Source organism: Indicator indicator, chromosome 37 (assembly GCF_027791375.1).
Source record: "Indicator indicator isolate 239-I01 chromosome 37, UM_Iind_1.1, whole genome shotgun sequence".
Classification (NCBI taxonomy): Eukaryota; Metazoa; Chordata; class Aves; order Piciformes; family Indicatoridae; genus Indicator; species Indicator indicator.
Genome location: NC_072046.1, coordinates 939,595 through 958,382, shown reverse-complemented (window position 1 = coordinate 958,382; position 18,788 = coordinate 939,595). Strand labels below are relative to the sequence as shown.

At 47.5% G+C, this 18,788-nt stretch overlaps 1 protein-coding gene across 1 annotated transcript; it reads right to left on the bottom strand.

Moving 5' to 3' along the window:
* Nucleotides 1–16,885: 16,885 nt before the first annotated feature.
* HOXB13 (homeobox B13) lies at nucleotides 16,886–18,560 on the bottom strand. The gene is made up of 2 exons (XM_054396416.1): nucleotides 17,930–18,560; nucleotides 16,886–17,142 (listed from the first exon to the last, which is right to left on the bottom strand). Exons 1-2 carry the CDS (start codon nucleotides 18,558–18,560, stop codon nucleotides 16,886–16,888), a joined length of 888 nt encoding a protein of 295 aa, XP_054252391.1.
* Nucleotides 18,561–18,788: the final 228 nt, after the last annotated feature.

The following is an 18,788-nucleotide window of genomic DNA, read 5'->3' as shown; positions in this document are numbered from 1 at the left end:
AAGAAAAAGAAAAAGAAAAGAAAAAGAAAAAGAAAAAGAAAAAGAAAAAGAAAAAGAAAAAGAAAAAAGAAAAAGAAAAAGAAAAAAGAAAAAGAAAACGAAAAAGAAAAAGAAAAAGAAAAAGAAAAAGAAAAAGAAAAAGAAAAAGAAAAAGAAAAAGAAAAAGAAAAAGAAAAAGAAAAAGAAAAAGAAAAAGAAAATACAAATAAAAATAAAAAGAAAGGGAAAAAAGAAAGAAAAAGGAAAAAAGGGAAAAGAAGAACAAAAAGGAAAGAAAAAGGGAAAAGAAGAAATAGAAGAAAGAATGAGAATAATAAGAAGAATGAGAATAAGAGTAAGAATAAGAATAAGAGTAAGAATAAGAATAAGAATAAGAAAAAGAAATAGAATAAGAATAAATAATGAAAAGAAGAAATAGAAGAAGAATGAGTAAGGATAATAAAAATCCGCTCTCCCTTAGCAATATTGAACAAATAGAGGCAGAAAGAACAAGCTCTTCCGGCAGAAAGGGTAAAATTTGGAGCCTAAGTGACAGAATCAGGGCATCAGAGAGCTGCAGTGTGTCTGTGCTCTCTACAAGCCCAGCAAGTGCCTCAAATCCTCAGAACAAGAGAACTGCTGCCAGCCAAGACCCTACCCAAGCAGAGCTCCACTTCTCTGCCCTGTGTTTAAAACGTATTTTTCTTGCAGCCACGTTTTGAAGGATTGCAAATGGTTTTGTCTGCAACCTACGGGAAAAAAAATACAAAATAAAGAGTAGGTTGTGGGGGGAATAAATTCCTTTTCTGCTTTATTTTTGGTTTATTTTGTTAGCTTTTTTTCCCCTCCCGCAGTTGTAATCAGAGCTTCCTGCAAAACGGAGGCTGAGGATGGTGCAAAGTGGCAACGTGAGCTACCAGAGTATAAGGAAAATTCAGATCTTCTTTACTTTTCAGTCCTTGTCGGTGAAAATGATGGGCTCCCGGCTTTTCCAGGGGCTGCGGGACCCTCCTTATCTTCAGCTACAACTTTCGATCATTATTTAACTGTGGGTATCCAATTAGTTCTCTTCAGCCCTGCAGCGAGCAAAAGAAAAGCCACAGAGAAACCATGCCTGGTGATTTAATTAACTTTACACTAGGTATAACCGCGAATAAAGATCATTAATTGTAGCCTAAAAAAAAAAAAAACCAAAACTAAAAAAACAAAACTCGGGGTCTAGATGTAGGGAAAGGTTTGCTTCTGCTTCTGGAAGAACAACAATAGCAGCTGTGGGTGTGAATTACCGCAACATTTTCTACGGTGTAAACGGTTAATAAGAGCACAGATATTCGTACAGAACCCTTTTTAAGGTGGAAACTTGCACTTTGCCAACTCGAGAATTGCCTCCCATGTTATTTTTTAAGTGTCTGATTATTATTTGCTAAGCCTGCGTGTAAAAAAAAAACCCAAACCACTCAAACACCCCCATCACCATCCCCCGCCCTCGAAAACAACAAAAATTGAGAGGCTTTGACAAAGCTTTTGCCAACTTGAGGTGGTGGTGGGGCCACCGGAGAGGAAGATCTGCGCTCCCCACGCTCTGGCCACGGCTCTGATGCGCGGATTTGGAGGGTTTGCCATCAAAAACAGCAGGTGAGGTTTTCGTTTTACCAGTTTGGGGGATGAAGATTATATTCTGTGGAGTTACCGTTGTCTAAAATTAATTAAAATCGGCTTTATCTGTGAGTTTCGCTGTGATCATAAATTAGGAGTGGAGATTTTTTCCCCCTGCCTCTATTAGTTTATTGGGGGGGGAAGGGGGGGAATTAAATGGGGTAATTTTTGTGCTTTTGAATGTCCATCACAACAATCCCCGCGTGGTTTTGGGGTGCGATCAGGGTGGATCGCTGGGTGCCCTTCACCCGCTCCAGAACCCTCAGGAAACCCTGATTATTAAGGCAGGAAAATTGCTGCACCCGGAGCACTTTTCCCATCCTTTCTGTCCGGGTGAGTTTCTCAATCCGCTCCTTGAGTCTTGTTTTTACTTTTTCCAGGTCTTTCCACCCGCACACTCTGGCTGCGGAGCCTGGACGGGTACCCCGCTGCCCCCCTACCCTTCGGTGCGAGGATCTGACTTTGCCGTCGGACCCTCTCGGTCGGAGGACGAGACCCGGGGCTGGGATTTTTTGGGATTACCGGAATATCAATTCTTGACCTGAGTTCCCCTGTGGGATCCGTCAGCACCCAGGGACGACCTGGGCTGCACGCACGGGGCTGGGGTACTGGGTGGGTGGCATTATTTCATTTATTATCCCAAATCCTTTTCCCTCTCCCTGGTTCCTCTCACGGAGAAGGTCCTTCACGGTTTTTCTTTTTCACGTTTTCCCTGCGGATCTGCGGGAGGTTGACTGGGGGTGGGGGGGAATTTGTGATCCATCCCGTTGGAAAACGAAGCACCGGGATTTAATGTAAAACGTCGCGGCAGCTTTTCCCGGAGGGGATTTGAGGCGAGAAAGTCTGAGAATGTCACTTAAGTCGGAGTTTGTCGCCAAAAAAACCCTGAGCTCTTGTTCGGGGGGCGATAAATTTCCCCTCTGGCATGGAGCAAATTGAACCGCGGCAGGGGAGGAGAGAGTGGGAAGCTCAAGGGAAGGGCTCCCTGCTGCAATCCCTTGATTCTCGGCAGCTTTATCCATGGGGGTCAGATACAGCCCCCCCACAAAGATCATCCTCCCCTGGTAACAGGGTTGCTGGGGTGCTGGTGAACCCCCCCAGTTTAGCTAGCTCCTACATACACAGGCTCTGTGATGGGGAAGGGATCCTGATTTATATCAAATAGATTATTGGATTGAATTGTGCTTCCTGAGAGGTGGAAAGGGCCAGACACATGCAAGAATCCCTAAACAGAGCCTGGGGAGGGGCACAAGATTTTGGGATGGACTTGAGGCTACACCATGCAGGGGAGTTTGGGGCCTTCTGGTCTCAGTGAAGGGTTGGATGGTGAAGTGAACAAGGGTGAGAAACATTCCAGGTCTTTTCCAGCCAAAATGGTTCTGTGTTTCTATGTAGAATTCTATGTAGGAATCACAGGAGCTTGAGGGCAGAGAGCAGACAAATTGGTGTCCATGAATTCCCTCAAAGGATTTCAGTACATCACTTCTCATCCCACTTGCATTTGATATTTGCAGGAAAAAAAAAAAAAAAGCAAGCAAACAAACAACAAACCAACAAAACAAGAGAGAGAGAGAGAGAAATAAGGAGGAAAAGTAGTAACTCCTCCTGACTGAGGTGTGTTGTATTTTTTGACATGAAACAAAGAGCAGTAAAAAAGCCAAACAAAACAACAACAACCACCAAAAAAATCCCCAACAGATCTGGCTGAGCAAAGATCTCTAATTTCCTAATTAATTTCTCTTTCCATGCAGGGCTGTTCATGGAAGTGATCAGAGATATGAGTGGAGATGTGAAGCCCCCAAGGAGCTGGAGGTTGGGGCTGACAGATCACCTCTGCAGCACTCAGCACCAGTGATGTAGCTCTGCTCAGGACAAGGGCTTCAGGGAGAAAAACCAGGGACACCCTTGCCCTGATTCCTGCAGCAGAGGTGGGAATAAAGTGCTCTTGCCAAGGAATCTGTGTCTAGAAATTCTATTTATTCAATCAGCCCTCTTCTTTTGTGGGGTTTGGGCTTGGTCTGTGGTTGCAGTTCAGGCATTAGAGACCTTGTCCCACATCAGCCTGGTGAGCTACTGTCAAATTGGCTTTTTCCTCTTGAAGTTTGAGAGGGGAAGGTTTGAGAAAGATGGATTTTGGAGACTGGTTGAAGGGAACAGTTAAAAGAAGTTTACATTTTGGGAGAGAGCAGCTTTCTGAGGTGGATACTCCTCAAGGTTCTTTGTGACCTTGTCCGTTGTGCAGCCAATGACCAAAATGCCTTCTCTTCACCCAACACCTCTTCAGCCCTTTTCTCAACCCTGCTGCCAGCCAGGCTGGAGGACCCCACAGGTCTGCCCAATTTCCTGCTGTTGGCAGATCATCCAGAGGCAGATCTGAGAGGATCTCTTTGCAATTTAGACCACAAACGACATCAACCCTTGTACAGCAAAACTCCACGGAGATTTCCATGGGGTTTACAATGGCTGTATGAGGTGGAGATAAAATTAGAGATGATGATAAAGCCAGAAGTGCAACCCAAACCTCTCAAGTCCCAGGGTAGTACCTCAACTGCTGGGCTCTTGAGTCTTCTGAAATACATTTAGTTCCTTTACAGCAGAAGCCGTAAAAGAAACACAACCCAAATCTTGGGATTTTTATTTAAAGCACTCAGACTCAGGCTTTGAATTCCTGCTGAGAACAGGGACAAGCCAATGTTTATTTTTGTCTTTGAGAGATCCTAGTCCTGAATATTCCCCTTTTTGTCTGAAACTCGAGTAGGGAAGAGCTGGCTTGATTCTGGGAAGCATTTTGATAAAGAACAGGCACAGTCAAATTCACAACCTCCGATTGTTTTCTTGAGGACACTTCTTAATTCAACTGTTTCATGTCTTTGTGGAATTCTAAGATGTGGAGCACAAAGGAAGGTTAGTGGCAGTGGTGGAATACAAGAGGTATCAAAAGCCTCCATTGGGTTTCCAGTTCTGCTCCCTTCATATCTCATTGTTCCATGAGTTTCTGTAACCCTAGGATTAGTGGAATGTGCCTGAATGATGGTTGAGCACAGATGTAGGAACAAGGCTGCCAAAAGCACTCCAAGAAAGGACATGGGACTGGCAATAAATAGAGCTGCATCAGCAGGAATGGAGGCTATGAGCCCTGGAATCTTGTTCCAGATTTTACATCCTCTATGGATTGATGGTGAGGAGGAACTTGGGAGAGGGACAGGAAACTGGGTGGCTGGTGGCCCAACCCCAACAGTTAGATTTAGCAACAATAAGAGCAAGTGGGAAATTAGAAAGGATATGGGGGGGAATGAGTGGTTCAATGGTTTGTGTTGAAAAATAATCCCTTCAGTGATTTACAGTGATGAGGGCTTGGTCCAGGGCATGGAAAGCACCATGTGGATGAGTTGGGAGAAGTGGAATTTCCAGGTGCTGGTTGTCCACAATGCAGACAGATTCAGACTGAAGGGGTAAAGCAGAATAAGGAAGACCATAAGAAAAAATGCTCTCACACTTCACCATAAGCTTTCCAGGCTCGAGGACTAACAGGGCATGGAGAAGAGCTCCTTAGTCCTGATTCTCCCTTTCCACTCACAACTGGGACTGTGCACAGCTGTAGGAATGAGCTTTGTCCCCTTTCTCATTTACAATGAGCTGAGTCACTGTGGAGGAAAAATCCATTTGCTAATGAGAACAAAGTGATAAGACCGAGACCAGAATCTCTCTGGTTGCCAGTGAAAAACACACACTGATTTCCCCGAGGTTCCTCTAAAAGCCTCAGCTGAGATTCCCAGCCCTGGGAGCCTCATCAACCTCCTCCTCACCTGCCAGCAGAGCCAAGGGTAGCAGCCTGCTTGGCTCCAACCATGCCCAGCCCATCTGGGCAGCAAGGCAAATGCCTGGATCTCTGCCCAGGTGCCACGACCAGGCTTATAGAATCATGGAATTGTTTTGGTTGGAAAAGCCCTTTGAGATCATTGAGTTCAACCATTTTCTAATCCTACCAAGGCTGGTGCTAAACCATGTCCCTCAGCATCACATCTCTGCATCCTTTAAACACCTCCAGGGAAGAAGATTCAACCACCAGTGGTAGTTGGGTTATGTTTAGACTCGATGACCTTAGAAGTCTTTTCCAACCTTAACAATTCTATGATTCTATAATTCTATGAACAGGGAACCTGTTCCAGTCTTTGAGAACCCTTTCAGTGAAAAAGTTTCTCCTAACATCCAACCTAAACCTCCCCTGGTGTAACCTCTTGTCCTGTCACTTGTTACTAATGAGATGAGACCCAAACCCCACTGTGCATTCCCTTGGTAGCACAATGAGCTGCACTTAGGGGTGTGCAAGGTGCACATACACACACCCCCCCCCCCCCTTAGTCACCTTGCCTTGCTTCTCCTGCCCAGGCTGCAGACAGGACCACAAGGTCCCATAAAGCTTAAGGTGTGGGAATTTTGTGTCAACATTTTTTTAGATGCCCGTTCTTTAGTCTGCTCAGGACACCCTGTACCTGGGGCACATTTGCTGCCATGAACAAACCTTCTTGTCTCTTTGCAAACCCTCCTAAATCATGGGGCACTCAGGAGTGAGGGAGTCCAGGAAGGAGAAACAAGGGTCTTTATCAGAGACAGCAACACACATTAACCAGGGATTGCCATAAAAATGCCCCTGACCTTCCTCTGCTTGTGAAAATCTGGTGTCTGAGGAGCTGCAACACTGCAGTGTTTTCTTCCCTCTTTACACAAAAGCACTTTCTCTTTTAACATGTGGGGAGGAAGGTCCCAGAGCTGAGCAAGGAAGGTCTCAGGGCTGGTTGGGTGAGGAAAATCTCAGAGCTGCCTGGGCTAGGAATGTTCTAGGACTGACTGGGCAAAGAAGGTCCCAAGGGTGAGCAAGGAAGGTCCCAGAGCTGGGGAAGGGAGGTTAGGGAGCTGTCTGGGCAGGGAAGGTCCCAGGGCTGGCTGGGCAAAGAAGGCCTGAGAGCTGAGCAAACGTGCTGCTGTGCAGGGCTGGAGGTGGGAAGTTTGTTCCTGTTGGATCTGGAAAAACAGGCTGAAGCTATCTCAGTGCTAAATGTTGGTGCCCGATTTCTTGGAGGGAGAAATAGGAACAAAAAAATCATTGTTTAGGGCCATCTGTGCAAGGATCAGACGTTCTCAGGGAAAGAATCTGAGATCTGGGCTGGGCTGATAGACTTCAGAAGAAAAAGATCCTCATTTGAAGGAATAGTCAAGAAATACAGAGGTGCTAAGTGCTGTTGGCTAATCTTGGGGGAGATAGATGGTGGTTGCAAAAAGGGTGAGCCTCCAAATGACAGGAAACTCACCCCAACCTGCCATGTAATTCAGCAGAGGAATTTTAACAAGAAGCACCTGTCTGTCTCTTCTGGCTCAGCTCTGGCCTTTATGGCTTTACAGACACTGTTAAATGTAGTCAAGCACATCAGTTTACATATTCTTTCTAATGATTAAACTCTCTCTGGCTAGTGGTTTGGGGTTTTTGGTCTACAGGTGAATGTATTAACATGGATTAAAAGCTCCAAACTGATATCCATCAGTCAAAACAATAAAATGTGCAGGCTTGCTGGCTGTGCCCTGAATCAGGAACTTGTCCATTCTCAGCATCCAAAAGTTCATGCAGGCTCTGGAGGAATATCTTAGGCCAGCAATGATGAGATGGGAAAGGCATTTGACTTAACAACCCATCCATGCTTTTGTCTGTGTGACACTGGTAGAAGCATTAGTCCAGCAAATGGTCCCCCATGGGCAGCCCAGTTCAGTGGTTTGCTCTGCTGGAGGACCATGGATTGCAATGTGTTTGTCATGGTGCAGCTCAGGCTCTCAGGTGAGGAAATGTTTGGAACTCACCAACATTCTTCTCCAGGGTTAAAAAAAAAAAATAAAAAGAAATAAAAAAAAAAAAGGGAAGGAGTTAGGGTTGGAAGGAGGAGGGGAACAAGGGATGGTCACAGCTTGGAAAGTCTCACTGCAAAGAGGAGGTCATGGATCTTGCAGCACATCTGAGGGTGCTGGGTTTAGAATTGTGGAATCATTGTATTGCTTCACTTAGAAAAGGCCTCCAAGATCAAGTCCAACCACCAAGCCAGCACCACCAGGACTATTAAAACATGTCCCAAAGTGCCACATCTAGATGTGTTTTGAACACCTCCAGGGACGGAGACTCCACCATCTCCCTGGGCAACCTGTTCCAGTGCCTGACCACTCTTGAAGTGGAGAAATTCTTCCTTATATCCAATCTGAACCTCTCCTGGTTTAGTTTTCCCCTGGCCATTGACTTGTTGCCTGTGTCCCCTGTGTATATCTGGCTCCTGTGTAGTAGGTCTCAGCATGCCCCAAATCCATCAGGCTCATTGACCTCCATGGAGTTAATCCTTCCCAACTTTCCTTTGTTCTGTATTTCTGGATGTCCAAAACTAATGACCAAATTCTTCTTCATGAAACATGGAATGGCTTTGGTTGGAAAAGACCTTTAAGATCCTCAAATCCAACATTATTTCACCTTACTAAATCTACTAAATCACTCTACTAAAGGCAAAATGACTCAGGAGGATCAAAAGCCATTCATTCCCAGTTCTTTCCCAACTCTCTGGCTCAATCTCATCTTCACAGGCCCACAGGGACCATTTCTGGGTGAAGACATGAAAGAACACAGGAGCAAAGGCTACCTTAGCTACTGCAGGTCACAGATGTCTTGTCCATCTGAAAGACAATGTCTTAACAGGCCACTGCTAGGACAGGTGGAGAGAAGAGATCAGAGAAATCCACTGCAGGAGGAGGAATCTCAGTGGGAGGAAACAGCAGCTTCATCTGCAGTGGATGTGTAGTATCAGGGTGGGATTTCAGCAGTATCAAACCAAGGGACACATAGGAGCAGCCATAACAAGGTGACATCAAATAATGGCTTCTGCTGTAGGAAGGTTTTGCTTCATTCCTTGCAAATGTGCAGGAAATGATGGTCCCAGTCCCCTCTGCACTAAGCTGGAGGAGATGCTTTGAACTTTCACCAGTGCAAGGGATGCAGAATTCTGCTGCTGCACTTTAGGGGAATTACTCTTGATTTACATCAGCCCAGGAGCTGATGAGAGGGATGGGAAGAGGAGAAAGGATATCTTCTCAGAGAAGGAGCAGCCCATCCCCATCCTTAGGGCCATGTGTGCTCACCAAACAAGCTGCACCTCAACACAGCTCCTGGATTTTTAGTGCAAATTTAGACCTTTTGCCCTAGACTGAAAGTTGGAAGCTCCTGCTCCCATAGCTCCTGAGTTCTGCGTGACACAAGTGTAGGAAAAATGGTATTCTACATAATTTACATTCCCCTTCCTGCCTTTCTTGTTTCATGTGGCAAACTGCTTAAAAAAATAAATATGGGAGAAAAAACACAGATTTTTTTTTTCCCTAGGAAAGCCAATGCAATACTTTTGTTCCTGATGACCTGGCTTTGTGTGCAGCTGTGGATGTGTGTGCAGGGACCTGAGCCTGTGGTTGCTAAAGCAAAAGGGAATTTCTTCACTGATTTGGGAGGGGAGGGCAAGATGAAGCCAGCTATTTATTTTAATAAAGACAATTTTGTTTCAGGAAGAGATTTCTTCCAACTAACCTTTTCCTGATGTTCTTCTCCTGAAGGGAGAAATGTTTCCCTCCTTTCCTTCGGTCACTAACACCCTTTTAGGTGATCAATGACCACCTCACCAAACTTGGTTATTTGCACCCACAGCTACCACAACTTGGAGGACACAACTTTGGAAGCCCCACATCCCACAAGGTGCTTGAAATCTGCCTGCTTTTACACCAGATTAAGCTCCTGTGCCTCATTCACCTACTGAAAGCAGTCACTGAAACCTCCTGCTATACTGAGACTTCAGTGAGGAAATGAAGCTGTGAATCTAGATGACTTTTTAATTAATAAATCATTGAATCCTGTTGGAATGTTCTCACGCAAGCACAAACCTGCCTCCACTTCCAGCCCTCCCATCTGCATCCCTCTCTGGTGTCTTGGTGGGCAGCAGATCCGAAACCCCTGCGCTTTCTGCTTCCATTTTCGGAGGCTCGACACTGCCATAAGCTCCGTGTCTGCTCCTTTTGTACAGGCTGGAGTCTGTCCCAGACACTTCCACACCTCATTCCCTTTCACTTTTGATATTCTTGCCTCTATCTGGATTTTGGGTTGCAGACCCAAAGTGGAGTCCTCCTGGTTTCAAGGGCTGTGTGAGGATGAGTTCGGGGATGGAGGTGAAACATAGGAAATCAAATTCCTTTAAGAGTGACAAACAGTCCTTGGAAAGTGTCTCAGGTGGGATCTGGGTTTCTTTGTGCCATCACACACACAGAGTGTCCTGTCCCTCAGTGCCCCAACCCTCTTTTTCTAGCCTCATACCTCTGCATTGATTGGAAATTCATGGCGTGAAGTTTTTTCTTTATTTTTTTCCCCTTTACTTTGGTTCCTTTTGTTGCTGTCTGCAGCTGAAGATAATCACCGGCAGGATCTTCTTTCCCTTCTCTGTGGTGTCATAATAACAGATGCACTGATTTCCAACTATTTTTCTTCCCCAGGTAACACCTTTCTTGTGGTCATCCAGGGAGGCTTCCTTACTTGCTTATAAAAATTAAAACCGAGTAGGTGCATCCCCAGGAAAAAATCGTAGTGAAAACCAAACCACACAAAAACATCACTCCAGGTGCTGTAAAAATTATATCAGGCTTCAAATTATTGAAGGGGACTGGAAACACTTGAAGGTGAGCTCACGTGCAGCGAGAGCTTCTCTATTTTTTTGTAGGCAAAACTGTGCTTTAAAAGTGATGTTGTGATTCTGTGATTTTTCCTCCTGCCATAGCCCATCCCTTGGGCCACGGCCGCTCCCCGGCTCGGAGAGAGCAAATATTTGTGGGACTGAACAAATGAGGTTTTCTCTCCTCATTTCTCTGTTAAAATCTGTTAAATTTTCTTTTTATTTTTTTCCCCTTCCTGCCTGGCTGAAAGCAGGAGAAATCACCTTTTCCTTGCACTTTCCTGCAGGGAAATTGATGCCGAAGAGGGTGATGGAAGCTGAAGGATGCGGCAAAATGCAAATGGGCAACCTCGGGTTGTTCGTGCATTGTCCGTTAAAAAAGAAGAAAAAAAAAAAAAAAAAAAAAAGGAGGGGGGGAAGGATAAAAAAAAAAAAAAAAAAGAAGCGTTTAGCCATGAGAATAAAGACCAAAGGGTGCTTGAAAGGAATTGAAAAGAATGTCTTTTTCTCTGTCTTTTGATTGCAAGAGAAAATCGGACCCAGATCCCTAATGCGGGTGTTTCACAGTCCTCCCGTGGACATTAGCATTCAGCACACGGGGCTCTGCAGTAGGACTGGGATGGGTTGGAGTGTGGATGAAGGAAAACCCATTAGAAACCCTTGATTCTATTAAATTTCAGCTCAGAAAAATGGAAAGATTTCTCACTTGGATGCTTTACTTCTGGAGATGAGTGCACAAATCCCAATGAAACAATGAGCTTTGGTTGCTGGTTAGGGACAATTTCCACTCGAGTGGCACTTCCAGAGTGGTGTGAGAGCCATCAATGGGAAGCTGCTGCACACAATAAACCTGTTTCATTGCTTGAAATGTACTTTTTAAAATGATATAAAAAGCAATTAAATCATCTAGCAGAGAAAGATAACATAGATTCCAGTGGAAAATGAACTCTGATTTGCCTTTGTATGGTCTAAGGCTGTCATATATTGAAAAGACATTTCCCTGGCAGGGCTTTAGGGGAACGAATTTAATCTTAAATTTGTTTGGTGTAACAGGAGTTTCCCTGATTTGTTTAGAGGTTTAAAATTCCGTGGTGATGTCCAGCAGCACACACACCAAGAGATCACTTTGAAAACGTTAATAAGAAGAAACATTTACGAAAGAAAAAGAGGGATAGAGGCAAAGAAGCAGAGCTCCCTTTTATGTAGGTTGGTTTTTTTTTTTTAATTCTTTTTTTTACTCGAATTAGGAAACAAATGGAGTGAGGACATAAAAAAAAATGTACCTTTGATTCAGCTGAAGGAGAAGCAGGGAAAAAGACAGAGCAGTCTGAGGTCCCTGTTAATGACATCCCGTCAAGATGCTTGTAAGACCCAAGAATGTTTACAACGTGGGCTCAAGTTCAATGACAAAATCCTTTGAAGGGGGAAAGTGGAAGAGAGTAAAAAAAAAGGCAGCCCAGACACTTTGTGCAGTGGGCATGAACTTGAACAAAAGAAAGAAGTCAAAGGCTGGGAATAAGGGGCGGGTGGGGGGGTGGGGGGGTGGGGGGGTGTGTGAGGCTTGAAGGAAGGGCTTGGAGAGGTGACTCCAATGTGCCTCTTTCTGTCTTTCTGAAGTTCCTAGGTGGATTTTGACACATTTCCATTTGATTTAGGGGAAGAAAAAAAACAACAACCAAACACACAAATTGATCGCTTAAAATATCCACTTTCTCCCCACTTCCCCTTACCTCTGTACTCACGTCCTCTCACTCCTTACACTCTCTACTATTCCATCATCCCACTCAGTCCCTAATCATGACTACCTCATTCCTCCTACTCTCCACCTAACTAAAAACCCCAACCACCCCCCCCACCACCCCCCCCACAACCAACCCCCCAACCTACCAAACTCACATACCAACACCCCCCACTCCCACTACTTCTACGTCATTACTCACACTCCGTCTACTTCCACTCCCTGTCTATAATATACAGTACCTAATTCAAATGTACAATGTTTACACTGTCTGTATCACAACGTGAAACTGACCCATGTTCAGTATGCATCATCATCGTATTCACTGTATAAGTTATCGCCCTCAATCCTAGCGCCCCTGTGTATTAATGTCCCCCCCTCCTCATCCTTTTCCTCTCCTCTCCCTCTCTTTCCTCTCCTACGAGTCCTCTCTCCTATCATCTTAACTTATTAACCCCCCATCTCCCCCTTTTCTCTTAACACCATTATCCCCCTTCTTTATCTTTGCCTCGCATCCCTCCTCCACACACCTACGCCAAACCCACCCCCCACCCACCCCCCCCAACCAAACCCACACCAACCCCTCTCCCTCCCCCCCACCCCCCCCCCCCCCACACCCCCCATCCCTCTACAATAAACAAAATTTTTTATATCATATATATATTTTTTTTTTTTTTTTTTTTTTAATTTGTGTGTGTGTGAATTTTTCCAGCACTCCTCCCATTTAACACTTCCTCCCCCCAACTAACAACCAAACCTTCTTATAACCCCCACCCCCCCCCCCCCCCCCCCCCTCCCCTTATTTTTAGATTGCTGTTGCCCACAATAGAGATTACCGTGCGCATCATCTGTCCCATTCTTTATATACCTCCTTCCCACTTCACCATCCAAATTTCAATCTCTGCCCCCCCCCGTATTTGTCCTCATTTATCCCCCCTATCCCCGCTCATTTTAATGCCTATCCCCATATATTTATTATCCCCCCTCCCCTGCCCTACGCCACTCTTTTGCACTGCCTCTTACCCCTCGATTTAGAAGATGTTCCTGTCCCACGGTCTTTCAAGCGTCTTCACAGCTTCAACGGCCCCCCACAAGTCCCGCTTGTCGCGAGGGCTCCCTTCCACCTGGTCCCGGCGCCCCCCCCCGGCCCCCCCGCCGCGCTCACTTCGGCGATTCGCGCTCTAGAGGATGTCGGATCTTCGCTCAGCCCTTTGCTGATAGACCGCTCGGCGTTGTGTAAAGAGCTCTGTGACTCAGCTCCGCCATCCCGACCATAGTACTCTCAGCTCTCTGCCCCTGCGATGAGCATGCTCGGCGCTGCTCTCGCAGCGCTTTGTCGCGCAGAAGAGGTTGTTTGGAGTTCATGGGAGCTGGATGATATCGCCCACCCACCACCCCCCCCCCCCCCCCCCCCCCCCCCCCCCCCCCCGCCCGGCATGGGCGAGCGACAGGGCTCATGAGACGTGCAGTGGGGCCGATGGACACCCGTCCTGGGTCCTTTAATTTAACAGACTGCTCAGTAATTACCACTGATCAGTATAGAGGAGAGAGCTACATATAATATAGATAAACATATAATATAAAAAACAAAAAGAAGTGCAGAGGATCAAATCAAGTATAGTTGTCTCATGATCGATGATGAACGCGCTCTCACACCAGTAGTGAAAATCACCCCACCGGAGACCTGCCCCTAAACTCCCCCCGTCACAGACGTGAGCAGTGGGAGTGTTGTTGTGAGGGAGTCAGCGGATCCAAGTGTGGGCTAGTTAGTGGTGTCGCAGTAGGCAGGTGAAAACCTCTAAAGATCTGAAAGCTAGGGTGCATGTCTCTAGCATCTGTGTGGAGAATGAGCACATCGTAATGCTAGACTCACGCGCAGACTCTACTGTGATATGAAAAGAACTCGTCAGAGATAGAGACAAAAATACACATCCCATAAACAGCAGCCCCACCGACGGCCACACAGAACACGCAGAAGAGAATTGCTCCTCCCCACCACCCGCTCTAGTACCGTATGATCCAATCGCAATCATACCTACACCCCTGGCCGTAAGCGTTCGCACACGCGTGCGTCGGGCCCGCCCTCATGAGAGCCGCTCTACCAAGTCTCCTTTCAACCCCATTACCAGACTGGGTTTGTTTGGAAGCCTCATGCAGACTTCTTTTATTATTTCATGGATTATTTCCTTTTCTTTGTGGGCATCCAAGAAAATTCGCCCTGTCGGGTAAAGTTGCTTCTGCTCTGCGGTGTCTGCAGACACACAGAAAACAGGGCGAAAAGTTTCATTATTGGGAAAAGAAAAATGGATTTCGAAGTTTTCGTCTTTCTGCCCATTCAGGAAAACGAGACAAACATTCTCAACGGCTTCCTAGTGTGGAGGGAATGAAGAACTGGGTCGGTGCCACCGGGATTCAGGGCCAAGATTCTCCCTCCGGGCCAGAAATGAAGAAAATAAACCCGAACTGCTTCAAAGCCGAGAAATTCGGAGCAAGATCGGGATGGGGAAGAGCAAAGTGTAACCAGTCCCCACACAACAACGTATAGGAGAGCACAGGGACCCTATAGTCCACGCTGGGTCTGCACACGCAGTTTCCTGTGCACTCACATTGCTCCAAAAGCCTCTTTTTTTTCTCTTTTTTTTTTTTTTTTTGTGTGGATCGGAGCCGATGTCGCAGAGCCTCCCCCCAAAACCCCGACGGCTCCCCCTACCTTGGGGGGATTTATTGCGTTCGCCCCAAACCCCCTGCTTACGTCACCACTCGGAACGCTCAGCCCGAGCACGATTGGTTGATTCCCTCCCAGAGGTTCTGATGTCATGTGTGACGTCACGGGGTGGGGGAGAGAGGCAGAGGGGCCCACCCAAAGCGGGGGTAAAGTTGCACCCTTGGGGTGCTGCCGGCACCTCCGACAAAGGTCATGGGCAGGCAATATCGAGGGAAAATGGGAAAAACTGGGGGGGAAAAATGGGGAGAAAGAGTATGGCTCTGCTTTGCTATCCAACAGGAACCTGCTGGAAGCGAGTAAACCTAAAATATATTTTTAAAAAAGTTATTAAACGAGACAACAAGACTAAACCCACTCTTTAGATTTATTATTTAGAGCACGCTGTGATTTGCTGCTTCTATTAAAAAAAAAAAAAAAGAGAGAGAGAAAATAAAAGGGGGGAAAAGGCCTTTTTTTTTTTTCCTAAAAGAAAGAAAACAGGAAAAAAAGGGAAATATTGGTCGTGGTAAGGGTGTTTTGGAGTTTTTTGTCGCTTTTAGGGAGGATTTGGGGGTGTAGAGGTGGGTTTAAAAAGTTTTTTTGGGGTGTAGAGGCAGGGTTCAAGGTAGTTTTTAAGGGTGTGGAGGCAGGTTTAAAGGAGGTTTTGGGGGGTGTAGAGGCAGATTTAAGGAGGGGTTTTGGGGGGTGTAGAGGCAAGTTTTAATGCGTTTTTTTTAGGGGTGTAGAGGCAGGTTTAAAGGCGGAGACTCTGCGAACCTTGAAACGCTGAGAAATTAAACAAAGAAATTGCGAAGGTGGAGTCTGAGCTGCAAACAACCCGAAAAGAGAGGAGGAGGAGGGGGGAAAAAAAAAGTCATGTTGGAATATATTGGATTTCATCCTATTTATTCTGTTGAAGGATGACGAAGGGACTTCATACGAACCAAGATCATTTAGCGTGAGTCGGGGATTATCTCAGCACAAGCTACAAAACGAATCGGCTCGGATTCGGTGTTAGTAGGAGCAGGGAAATGTGTGTACAAAACGCAGGGAAATCGGCACAACAAAAACGAAAGCGCGGGTGGAATGCTGCGAACCGCATTCCCCTGTATCAAAAAATAGGCGCAAACATCCATAAAGTATCCTATACGTAAGTATACAAACACGTGTATATACACCTTTATCTGAGTATATATTTATATCCACACATCCAGGACTATATCGCAATGCATAGGGGGCGAGAGAGGAACACATAAACACAAATACCGTACAGGAGAAAAGGTAAAATAATGCTAAATATGTGCATTTGCATACGGTTATGTATATTTTATATATCACCGCACAAAATAACCTCCCCCTCCAGCACCCCCACCGTGCCTTTGTACGTATATATCAGACGTATATTCTATACATTCAGGCGAACAGTTGATGTGTGTTTCCGTCGAACACACCCGAATCGACTGGATTCTCCCTTAAATGCTCATTTCGTTCCTTCTGCCTGAATGTAAAGACATTTTCTGCTTTAAATAAAGCAGAACTCTAAAGATCGAATTCCTTGGGATCCATTCCCCCCATCCCAACCCTGGGGATAGCCCCGTAGGAGAGCCAGGAGTTTCTTATTGGGGTGATTTAACTGGATTAGGCCAATTTTGTGGTTTGGGTTTGGTTTTCTTTCCACTTTTGGGAGGGTTTTAAAGCGGTCAGAGGATGCAGTTGAAACCGAAGCGGTGGGAGAATGGAGGGAGCACGACGACGTGGCAGCGGCGTTGTAAAGCAAGAGTAAAACTGTACAGGGTCCGTGCAAAGCGAGCAGGAATCGGGGTGTGGGGGGGGACGGGAACACAGACATCTTCCTCATCGCCCTCATTTGGTGGGGGATCGGTCTCACCGCCCCCAGGAGCGGCAGGGAGCGATACCCAGAGCCCTGCCCTGTCCCGGGCGGTGGGGCCGGCTCAGCCCGTCCCGGGGGTTGGGGGCTGCTTATTCCCGCTGCTGACGGTACCAGAAACCCCCCAGTCCAGCCCAAGAACAGGCTGAGGGCAGACGAAGACCATTTCGGAGCTTGCTGTGACCGTGTCCTCACGGGGTGCTGCTGCTGCTTTTGATTTTGGCGACGACTTTTTTCTCCTTCACCCTCCTGTTCTGGAACCAGATGGTGATTTGTCGCTCCGTGAGGTTGGTGGCAGCGGAGATCTTCCTCCTCTTGTCGCGGGTGATGAATTTGCTGCTGGCGTATTCCTTTTCCAGCTCCTTCAGCTGCCCCTTGCTGTACGGGACCCTCTTCTTACGGCCCCGCCGAAACGAGCAGCCGTCGGGGGGCATTTGCCCGGCTGAGTCTGGGCATGAGGAAAGATGGGGCTGAGTGGAGTCAGGAGGAGTGTGGGGGGGATCTGGACACCCTACACCCACCTCCCTTTCCCTTCCTCTGAAAGCAGCACCCTCTTTCCCTATCGCCTTATTTCTTCCTTCTGGCTTCCCCGTCTGCGATGGTATTTAAAGATAATTAAGTTCTATATTCTCTTCATTGATATTTAAATATTGCTTTTATGACCTGCGTTTATTATTATTGGAGGAGGGGGGCGCAGAAATCCAGCTGTTGGCGAAACACCAGCATGGATGAGACCCTCTAATTTCCGCGTTTTTACCGCGGTTGGTGCGCGGCCGAGCAGGGCCGGGGTCAAGTTCAATACCAGTGGTGTGGCGTGGGAGGGGGTGCGCGGGAAGGACCCCTTCGCCATTTATAGTCCTATGAGGTGGGGGTCATAAGCATCCTTTACTCTCTTTAGAGCACCCCGATTCCTAGCGGGCTACAGCTGGTGTGGTCATGTCTGAACCGCGATAGTGTCGCTGACTGAACTCCGATAGTAGCATCATCTAAACCCCGATACTATCACCATCTGCTCCCCTCCCCCTCCCCCCATTAATCTGCCTCCCTGGTAATCTAAATCACTGTTATCATCATTACCTTCTGGCTAATTGGAGCCGAGTCACAAACAAATGTTTCTGGACAGCAAAACCCGCGCCCCAGCAGATTATTTTAAGACTTGGTCCCCACCTTCCCCCCCCCTAATCCCACACACGATGCACCCACCCCCTCTCCCAGCCCCTGCCCAGGGATTTTACCTGCAAAGGCGGATTTCAGGAGGTACCCAGCTTGTCCCTGCTCTTTGGAGCAGCACATCTGGCTGCTCCAGCTGCCGCCCAGAGCCCACGGTTGATGGTAACTATCCACGGGCAGCAGAGTCTCATGCCGAGCATCCCCCGGACCCCCCAACCCCGGTACCACCGACACATCCAGGTAACCGGTAACGGGTTGGTAAGGAGCCCCGTAGCCCGGGTAGAAGGTGAATTCGGCGGGGCGGCTCTGGAAATCCTCGCTGCCGGTGGGGGTGTCCAGGTATTTTTCACCGGGAAAGGGACCCTGCACCGGACCGGTTTTCAGGGAGCTGCGGGAAACGCGGCAGGAGTAGTAGCCGCTGCCGAAATATCCATAGGGAAGAGGAGTGGAGGCGGTGGGACCCGGCGGGGCAACCGGAGGGGGCGGCGGCGGTGGTGGGGCGGCAGCCGGACACGGCTTGGAATGCTCGGCCGGTCCCTCCGCCGGGTAACCGGGATTCATCCCGGGGGGAGGCGATGGACCACCGAGAGCTGGGGGGGGAGGAGGCAGCAGCCCCCTGCCCTGGCCGCCTGCGAAGCCGCCGGCTGCCAGGAGCCCCTCAAGGCCCGGGGGGCCACGGGGCTCAGGGGGCTGCATAGTGGGGGGCGGTTTGGGGGCCGGGGCATGGGGAGAGCCTGCTCGGCAGCACCCGGGCACTGTCCGAGGGGGGGTCCCTGGATCTTTTTAAAAGGCTGTGAGCAGTCGAGAGCTGCCTTTCCCCGCCGGGCTGCCCTGACGCAACGACCGGCGGCCGCCTCATTGGTTGTTGCTTGAAGGGAGGGGAGGGAAAAGGACGGAGAAGGAAGGAAAAAAAAAAAGCCAACA